The 10,496-nt window shown below is 37.4% G+C and overlaps 1 protein-coding gene across 1 annotated transcript; it reads left to right on the top strand.

Annotated features, from left to right (window-relative positions):
- Positions 1-5,861: 5,861 nt before the first annotated feature.
- Positions 5,862-10,205, top strand: LOC117402610 (tumor-associated calcium signal transducer 2-like). The gene is made up of 9 exons (XM_034003937.3): positions 5,862-6,246; positions 7,146-7,250; positions 7,747-8,005; positions 8,167-8,229; positions 8,528-8,591; positions 8,678-8,770; positions 8,950-9,150; positions 9,446-9,493; positions 9,707-10,205. The coding sequence occupies exons 1-9, from the start codon at positions 6,189-6,191 to the stop codon at positions 9,755-9,757; spliced, it is 942 nt and encodes a 313-aa protein (XP_033859828.1). The 5' UTR covers positions 5,862-6,188; the 3' UTR covers positions 9,758-10,205.
- The last annotated feature ends 291 nt before the right edge of the window (positions 10,206-10,496 follow it).

Raw genomic sequence — 10,496 nt, 5'->3', positions numbered from 1 at the left:
TAACTACCATGGGCCAGGTGTTTGAAAAGGGCAGCGATCCAGTTCATTAACATCATAATTGCAATGGCATGTCTGCTCCTGGAAGAAGCATCCATCTTGGCGCAGGCCAAATCCCGGCACTGGGGATCTTGTTATTGTTTTTAAGATTCTGAACCTGCCAATACTGTCATGGATTGCCATTACGAGGAATTGCCAAGGAATCCACTGCTTGAATTTATTACGCAGGACAGCTTATATTTCAGCAAAGAATGTATGAGATTGTGGCCTCTGTACTATTAGTGTATAATTATCTGTGAAATGAGCTCACTGTTGTTAGCTTGAATGCACAGACTGTGTTAGTTGTGTTACACCTTTCAAAATAAGCAAATAAACAATGAGAATGATTTCCAACCCTTCATTACAGCTGGAGAGGCTCTACCAGACAGATAAAGGACAATTAACATATTGTCACAGCATGTATACATGCTGTGACAATACTATTGGTTTGTATTCACCATATCTAAATGGGCTATTTTATTTTTTAAATGGTACTGAGCTGTCCATAAAATCAATGCAAACTTTAAAGAATAAACAAAAAATAGTGCTGTTCCAGAAGGTAATCTTGAAAAAACTGAAATTCAATAGACTTCGGAATTTTTCCATACCCACTGCTGTATATTACTGTATAGCACTACTGTATATTATTACTGTTTCTACTGTATAGTAATACAGTACACTATATTACTACTGTATAGTACTGTATAGCACTACTGTATATTAAGCCAATATACTAAGAACAATAATTTAAACTCCCCTTCCTGCAACTGTCCCTACCATTTCAATTATTGTTACTAATAATCAAAAACTGTGATAACTGTGTGTATTCATTAATTGGTAATACTATACAATTCACATTTTCATCAATTATTGTTATCATCGTTTTTGTTTGTAAAAGCTGATATAAGGTTGCTGATACAAAGTTGTTTCTGGCTAATGTTACACTGTTTAAATAGTTTTATTTCTAATGGAAAACGTGCCTTGGAACTCACTTCAAAATAAGGGGTGAACGACTACAACATTTAATATTCTAAAACAGATTTGCCGTCTTTGTCACCCCAGCCTCCTCGTACGTCACATGATGAAACTGATGATGTCACAGACCCTTACTCCAAAAGCCCCACATGTTCACAATAAATTCAATAAAACAATGTTGTATATAGTTATTACAGAAACAGGGTTGACACAGGTTTCTGTCATACCATAAGCCATCGAAAATGGTCATCATGCCATCAGAAATATACAAGCACGCTGTACCTCCGCTGTTATCCCACGCACACTACAAAAAGACACTTGCATTAACAATGACAAGGAAATTAAGCTTCATTAAAATAATATCCTAATGTGGGAGTCCACTGTTTACCTGCTTTTAATTAAAGACATAGCTTTCCCACTGTGGAAAGAGGATTAACGTGCATGAATAACAAAGACCTGGCAAGGGGCAGCATTGCCTGAGAATCTGCCCTCCACAGGACTCATTCAGTGTGATCTACATAAACACAAGACACACATAATACAATGAAAAGAGCATTTCTAATGTCATTTACAGCCAAACCTCCGGGCTGCGAACATAAACTGACAATAATAACCTGTTCCAGAAACGACCGGAACCAACAACAAACTTGCCTGGAAAAAGGAGTCTGAGTCGCAAAGGTGTGAATTATTAATTAATCCAGGAAGTCTTGTTAAGAGTAGAATCTCTTTTTCATCATTCAAGTAATTCCATTCATACACATATCAGAAAACTGAATGATCAGATTAAGAAAGTATTAAACCTTGGGTATATGAATCAGATTTGTATTTATATATATATATATATATATATATATATATATATATATATATATATATATATATATATATATATATATATATATACATACACACACATATTCCAGGTTTTTGGAGCTTAATACTGGTAATAACATATTGAAAAAAAAATTCTGAATGCATTTCTATTGATTTATCTATTTACTTATTTATAAGTAAATTATTATATATTTTTTTATTATATATTTATAATTTTAACAAGAAACAGGCTTGAAGTCTGGGCTGTAGAGGATGCATTCAAACACAGTAGTGGTATCTGAAACATTATGAAGCTAATACAGAGGCTCCAAACATGCTTTAAATGTTAAAATTGGTCTATTGCAAATGTCTTCCCTTCCCTACAGATGTCCCAGCACGTGTGTGTAGAGCTCAGCTGAGGGTTTCAGTTTCTCTCTCCCTGGGAGGGTGTGGGGGTATTATTACATGAGTGTGTAGAGCTCAGCTGAGGGCTTCAGTTTCTCTCTCCCTGGGAGGGTGTAGGGGTATTATTACATGAGTGTGTAGAGCTCAGCTGAGGGCTTCAGTTTCTCTCTCCCTGGGAGGGTGTGGGGGTATTATTACATGAGTGTGTAGAGCTCAGCTGAGGGCTTCAGTTTCTCTCTCCCTGGGAGGGTGTGGGGGCATTATTACATACGTGTGTAGAGCTCAGCTGAGGGCTTCAGTTTCTCTCTCCCTGGGAGGGTGTGGGGGCATTATTACATACGTGTGTAGAGCTCAGCTGAGGGCTTCAGTTTCTCTCTCCCTGGGAGGGTGTGGGGGTATTATTACATGCGTGTGTAGAGCTCAGCTGAGGGCTTCATTTTCCCTCTCCCTGGGAGGGTGTGGGTGTATTATTACATGCGTGTGTAGAGCTCAGCTGAGGGCTTCATTTTCCCTCTCCCTGGGAGGGTGTGGGTGTATTATTACATGCGTGTGTAGAGCTCAGCTGAGGGCTTCAGTTTCTCTCTCCCTGGGAGGGTGTGGGGGTATTATTACATACGTGTGTAGAGCTCAGCTGAGGGCTTCAGTTTCCCTCTCCCTGGGAGGGTGTGGGGGTATTATTACATGCGTGTGTAGAGCTCAGCTGAGGGCTTCAGTTTCCCTCTCCCTGGGAGGGTGTAGGGGTATTATTACATGCGTGTGTAGAGCTCAGCTGAGGGCTTCAGTTTCTCTCTCCCTGGGAGGGTATGGGGGTATTATTACACTGCCATCAACATTACTGGGCAATATGGGGATGAGAAGTATCCCTCTTTTTGTGTTAGCAAGAGACATACACAATTTCAGTATAGAAACCCTTATAAAAGTTTAGCACAGCAATGTTGCTGTTTTCCTATGATTTTCCCATGGTTATATTAAGAAGAACATAAGAAGAACATAAGAATATAAGAAAGTTTACAAACGAGAGGAGGCCATTCAGCCCATCTTGCTCGTTTGGTTGTTAGTAGCTTATTGATCCCAGAATCTCATCAAGCAGTTTCTTGAAGGATCCCAGGGTGTCAGCTTCAACAACATTACTGGGGAGTTGGTTACAGACCCTCACAATTCTCTGTGTAAAAAAAGCTCCTCCTATTTTCTGTTCTGAATGCCCCTTTATGTGACCCCTGGTCCTTATTTCTTTTTTCAGGTCAAAAAAGTCCCCTGGGTCGACATTGTCTATACCTTTTAGGATTTTGAATGTTTGAATCAGATCGTCGTGTAGTCTTCTTTGTTCAAGAGTGAATAGATTCAATTATTTTAGCTTGTCTACATACGACATGCCTTTTAAACCGGGGATAATTCTGGTTGCTCTTCTTTGCACTCTTTCTAGAGCAGCACTATCCTTTTTGTAACCAGAACTGAACACAATATTCTAGGTGAGGTCTTACCAATGCATTGTAAAGTTTTAACATTACTTCCCTTGATTTAAATTCAACACTTCTCACAATTTATCCGAGCATCTTGTTGGCCTTTTTTATAGCTTCCCCACATTGTCTAGATGAAGACATTTCTGAGTCAACATAAACTCCTCTGTCTTTTTCATAGTTCCCTTCTTCAATTTCAGTATCTCCCATATGATATTTATAATGCACATTTTTATTGTCTTCATGCAATACTTTACACTTTTCTCTATTAACTGTCATTTGCCAGGTGACTGCCCAGTTCTGAATGCTGTCTGGGTCATTTTGAATGACCTTTGCTGCTGCAACAGTGTTTGCCACTCCTCCTATTTTTGTGTTGTCTGCAAATTTAACAAGTTTGCTTAATATACCAGAATCTAAATCATTAATGTAGATTAGGAATAGCAAAGGACCTAAAACTGATCCCTGTGGTACACCACTGGTTACCTTGCTCCATTTTGAGGTTTCTCCTCTAATCAGTACTTTCTGTTTTCTACATGTTAACCACTCCCTAATCCATGTGCATGCATTTCTTTGAATCCCTACTGCGTTCAGTTTGAGAATTAATCTTTTATCTTTGTCAAAAGCTTTCTGGAAATCTAAATAAACCATGTCGTATGCTTTGCAATTATCCATCGTCAATGTTGCATCCTCAAAAAAGTCAAGCAGGTTAGTTAGACATGATCTCCCTTTCCTAAAACCATGCTGACTGTCTCCCAGGATATTGTTACCATATAGGTAATTTTCCATTTTAGATCTTATTATGCATTTAACATAGTTTACCCTGGTTTGACATGTTTTATTTTGGTAAAATGGGCTTTGCTGTACCACTAAGGACATTATATTGCTGAGATGTCCTTTATCATGCTGCTTTATGATGCTTTAATAGTTTGCTCTTCTTTTAAAGCTGGTTTCACAGACCCTGGTTATAACTAATAGTGGACTAGGCCTGCCTAATGTAGCCTTAGTTAAGGTAGTCCAGAATTAGTGCTAGTCTTTATTGAATGTAATATACCTGTACTTGCTAGAACCAAAGTCATTGTATTTTTGTCTTGCTCCTAATTGTATTATTACTTGTACTGTGATTCTTGAAATTTATTTTTGTTTACGACTGTAAGTCGCCCTGGATAAGGGCGTCTGCAAAGAAAAAAAAAAAAAAATAAATAAATAATAATAATAATAATAATAATAATAATAATAATAATAATTATTATTATTATTATTATTATTATTATTATTATTATTATTATTATTATTATTATTGTTATTATTATTATTATTATTATTATTATTATTATTATTATTAATATTTAAACAGTGTGCTGTTTTTTTATTGTAAAAAAATATAGGGGTCACAAATGGAGATTAGATAAAGGGCCATTCAGAACAGAAAATAGGAGGAACTTTTTTACACAGAGAAATGTGAGGGTCTGGAACCAACTCCCCAGTAATGTTGTTGAAGCTGACACCCTGGGATCCTTCAAGAAGCTGCTTGATGAGATTCTGGGAGCAATAAGCTACTAACAACCAAACGAGCAAGATGAGCTGAATGGCCTCCTCTCGTTTGTAAACTTTCTTATGTTCTTCTGTTCTTATGTTCGGTAGTTGTTGTGAACGATTTATTCCAACTGAAACCATACACCAAACAACTATGCAAGCATATAGTAATAATCCATATGAATCTGAAATGGTATCTGTATGGAACAGCATTATCTTACATATTCATAACAAAACACAATTAGTCAATTAGACAACTGTATTATTATTTTATTTTTTTGCAGAAGAGGCAAAAAAGATTAGGCAAAAACTATTTGAAACAACGAATATAAAACGAACTGTTTCTATATACATTGCTCGTTGTTTTGCTTAGTTTAGTTTCTCTAGTAGAATTATAGTTTTAATATGGTACATGTGGTTTAATTGTGTTTGTTTGCACCGAAACATTTCATCTCACTGATTAATCTTGTCCTATGTGCAATAGTTTCACAGATCAACCCATCGCTTTTTTTCCCCTATAGGTCCAAATAAGGTACGGTGTGTTATGCAGGTGGGACGATGAGGTCATCACTAACGTAACCACACCTAAGTTTCATCTTGGAACCTGACGTCAGTAAACAGCTATATAAACCAGATGCAGGGACCGGTAGAACCATAACTTAAAGGAGACGGTGTTAATGCTATTTCCTAAAACTAAGCATCTTGCTTGAGCGATCTTGGGAGTTTTATTTTTTACTGATTGGTTTCAGGTGTAATCTGAGAAGACCCCTACCCCCCCTTTGTTTTCTGTCTGCTCATTATATTGACAAAACCGGTTCTACGAGCTTTACCTGGGAGTGATCGTCAGCTGCGAGAAGGAAGGAAGGAAAGAAAGAGAGCGAGAGAGGCTTGTTGCGCACAGTCAGATAACCTTGCCTGAAGCGGACGGTCGATAGCTTTATTTTATCAACTTATTTTTTCGCCAGAAACATGATGTATTTTATTGCCTTACTCGTCCTGGCTACGGTTGCCGCAACAGCAGCGCAAAGTGAGTTTTTCCCCCAATGTTATTTTTGTACTTTATTTTAATTACATTTTTTTGTACTTGGTGGGTATTTTAATGTATGCGGACATAATTTTGTTTCAATTATTTAGTAATTGACAGCATTCTGGGGCCAACCTGTTTTGTCTTATTTATTTAAGATTACCGTCTTTTGTAGGACAATGAAGGAAGTGCTTGCTTTACTGTATGTGTGCCACAACTTTTATTTAAAAGTAAACCAAGTATTTTTCTTCGTTGCGGATTAGAAAGTCTGTTTAAAACAATGGTTACCAACTGAATACTGATGGGCGCTATTGTATATAACGTTTTAGGAATTATTTACAGTTGGTGTTTTGGTGAGGTACACACCTAAATGGTATAGACGCTTTTTTCTTTTTTTTTTGTTTTTTTGTTTTTTTGAGAAGTTTAAAACAAGCCCCAAATTCGTTAGAATTCAATTCTCTTTGTACCTCCTGGGGGAGGGGTGTTCGGTCTTGTGTTTCTAATTACCTGGTGGGAAGTTCCCCGGATGTATCTGTGCTGTTCGTTACATTAGTACAGCGAGCCAACGCCCTTCCTCCATGATCTACCTGTGTCTGCGTAGTTTCTCAGACGAAAGCTATAGATGCATGTTAAATGTTTCAGAATGGATGTACTGTCCAGTATCATTTATTTGCGTATTCATTATAAGAATTTGCAGTTAAACTGAAAGGTATTTGTGGTATACCATGCTGTGTCCTAGTGTGCTGCAAAACACCTTGCCACAGTATAACAGAGGTGGGTAAGGCCTGTATTCTAAGCCTATCGGGACAATATCCACTTTTACGTGCAGATAATATAATTTGTACCAGATTGTGATGACTGTCGACATGTGTTAAATTACTTGCGTTTCTCTCCTATTCAAGATTGCGTATGCAACACAATGAAGTGGGCAACCTGTGACAGCACCCCGTGTGAGTGTAAAATCACGCTAGGTGACCAAGTTAAACAGACGCTGGAGTGCACAAAATGTAAGTATTCAAGACATGGTATTTTAAACAGGGGAATAATGAAACCATTGATCGTTTTGTATGACCACTGGTAGCCAGTCACTATGGGTGAATTGCATCTAGGGAGGGGTGTGAGGTTGTAATGGGGTGACATGATTTGACATGTTCCTAATTGTGGCCTTGGTGCACCCCATAAAGGTGTATGTCCAGATTCCTCCGTAGCTCTTTCTAAAGTGTTAACATCCTCCCGAGGCCTGAAGTCTCACTTGGGGCTCGTCTTGGTTCAATGACCTTGGCTGATTGAAAGGACGTTAAGTTATTTGGGAATAAGACAGCCCTTGTGTCACTCCTAAATGAACACAGTAAAGCATGTAGCTACTAAATTTGTTATTTTTGACTTGATTTTCAGTGGTAGAACAGGTGTGCACCTGTTATGTGCTTTTGCTGTACAAATACATAAAAAGGCATTTTATGTATTTCTCTTTCTCTCTCTATCCCCCCCCCCCCCCATATCAAGTGATTCCAAAATGCTTTCTGATGAAGGCTGAAATGTACAGAGCGAAGAAAGGATTGTCTACTCGTTCAGGGGGGAAACCTACTGACCATGCCTTTGTGGACAATGATGGCATCTACGATCCTGACTGCGAGGCCAGTGGTGTCTTCAAAGCCAAGCAGTGCAACAACACTGATATTTGTTGGTGCGTCAACAGTGCTGGTGTAAGGAGAACAGATAAAGGGGGCCAGGACCTGAAATGTGAGAAACTAGTTGAAACTGTGTAAGTACTCTACTGCCGTATCTTAATTCATGTATTGGATTTATTTTTTAGATTTTTTTAAATTATTGGTAATTTTAGATACTAGCGTAGATATTTCAAAGTTGTGTAAAGGAACTGTTAGATCATCATTATGTGCAAACTAATGATTCCCATCCCCACAGGTGGGTGCAAGCTCAACTCAAGCACAAAGATGGCGTGAATCTTGATCAAGCACAACTAAAAAGGTACAATGGCATATCATTTTTGCATTTATTATGAACCATCTTTTGCCTCAGATTTAAATGGGAGTAAATGAAGGGGAATAAAATTGATTTTTTTCTTATTTTAAAGTTATCTGAACAGTGTAGGTATTGGGTCCATTGCCTTTTTTGGGATCAATTTTATTTAAAGTACCCCCTTATCTTAATTATCCTTCCCAGACCTGATGAAGGTTTTATATATTGGTTATTACCATATTGGTCCCTCTGCATTTTATTTAAATTTTGGGGAATTTCATTTAACATGTGTTGCTTTTCTCCACAGTGCCATGGCGAATGCCATTGCAGAACGCTACAGTGTTGATGCCAAACTTGTGACTGATGTGACGGTAAGGATTTTATATATTTTTAAACCGAAAAACAATTTGCGAATGCTACAAGTGAATAAAACCTGTTCCGTGTTTTCTCCTCCTAGTACGATAAGGATAGCCGCACCATTTTGGTTGATCTGAAAAAAGGTACAAGCAATGTGGACATTGCCACGGTGGGCTACTACATGGAGAAAGATGTAAGCATACCTGTCTGGAGGCCTTGTACTTTTGGTCAAACACTTTATTCCCCTTGCTTAGGGATTCATACCTACGTCACATAAATTATGTGTGTTAGCTGTAGAAACACTGTCATTTCTGTGCTTTTCTTGGGTAGTAGTTACTAATTTTTTTTTATTTTTTTATATACACTTCTCAGATCAAGGTTCTGCCGTTGTTTTACAATGACAGTAAGAAATTTTCTCCCAGTGTTGACTCGAAAAATGTGGAATTTGAGAACATCCTGGTTTATTATGTTGATGCTGAGCCGCCTACGTTCACCATGAAGAGACTGACTGCCGGTGTTGTTGCCGTCATCGTCGTAGTAGTCCTGGCAATTATTGCTGGTCTGGTTGTGCTGGTTAGTATTTGTTTTATAATTTATTTTTTATTTTTTTAAGCATTTAATAAAATGCAATTGGCTTGCATTAAGCAGTGAGGGTGGAGCAAGAATTTGCCCAACAAACCACTTAAGTTTGCGTTGTGGTAGCTTGGCATAACTAGTTTTGAAAAAGCTCTGAGCAAATTCCTGTGTCCTATAAATTGTAGTCTTAAACATTTTGTAAGTGATTTAATCTGTCGTGGCTCTTTGTTAACATTTTAGATTGTGAATCACTTTCCTCAATGTTTCTAACCATCTATTCTATTCTCTTCAGTTCATTTCCAATAAGAGGCAGGCGTCTGCAATGTACCAGAAACCAGAGGTGGGTTTCAGAAATTGAAATTGAGCTTTTTGTCAATGGCAATTTTTTTTTTTTAACTATGATATCGAACTTTGAAACTTCTGGGATTCAAATCCCTTATTTTTGTTTGTGCTAAACCTAACTGTTCAAACTCCTTGCACCCTGTCCATTCAATAATATCCTGGGGCGTTATATCCTGACTCCATTACTAACACCTTCTGTTTGCTTAAACAGCAGACCACGGAGCTGGATGAGATGCAGAAGGAGCAGCTGACTTCTTCATAATGGAAAAACTAGAATTGAGAGCTGGAGGATTTTGTTTTGACCCTGTTTTGTGTGCAGAGGTGTTTGCATTAATCACCATTGTTTAATTTTGAGTTGTTTGCTTGAATGTGCTGCCTCAATCTTTGTACCGGGTAGCATTTTACCTGTAATGTTAAACACACATTGTTATAAACTACAAATATTTATATGCATAAGATATTTGCATTTTCTGGTTTATGAAATGTCAAAAGTCAATTCATGTTTGTGCAGACATTAGGTATGTAGGTTTCAAGTAGGTCAATGCAATCAAGCTTTGTAATATAAAAATGTTTCGTAACTATTAGGTCAGTTTGTAAGTGGATTTTTTTTTTTGTTTAACTGTACAGTTGGATAGGAAAGAGGGTATTGTTCTATGTGAATTTTGATGATTTTTTAATTTTTTTTTTTAACAATAAACTTTTATAAAATGTCTTGTTTCCTTTCTGTAATACCTGGATTACTGGTACTTTGGCCATTGAGTGCATGCTTTGAAAGAGACCACTAATGTGATGATGGCAGACTTTAAGAAAAATGTGCTACCTGTTTTTGAGTTTCCCATTTACAGAAAAATCAACTCTAACTTATACACTCCCAAAGAAGGTGGAACATTTGTAGTATTAAGTCCTTAGCAAAACCGATACTTATGTGACAAACAGTTGTTTTAGTAGTGCTAGATATGATTGAGAGTTTGTAATGGGGGCATTATTAAAATGCCAACGTG

The sequence above is a fragment of the Acipenser ruthenus genome, chromosome 5 (assembly GCF_902713425.1).
Source record: "Acipenser ruthenus chromosome 5, fAciRut3.2 maternal haplotype, whole genome shotgun sequence".
NCBI classification, from domain to species: domain Eukaryota; kingdom Metazoa; phylum Chordata; class Actinopteri; order Acipenseriformes; family Acipenseridae; genus Acipenser; species Acipenser ruthenus.
This window is presented reverse-complemented; position numbering and strand designations above follow the sequence as displayed.

Excerpts from the sequence above, each read along its gene's own strand:
- LOC117402610 (XM_034003937.3), top strand. The coding sequence starts at position 6,189 with ATGATGTATTTTATTGCCTTACTCGTCCTGGCTACGGTTGCCGCAACA. Across the intron at positions 7,251-7,746 it reads GACGCTGGAGTGCACAAAAT|TGATTCCAAAATGCTTTCTG; the intron begins GTAAGTATTCAA and ends CCCCATATCAAG. Across the intron at positions 9,494-9,706 it reads CAATGTACCAGAAACCAGAG|CAGACCACGGAGCTGGATGA; the intron begins GTGGGTTTCAGA and ends TTGCTTAAACAG.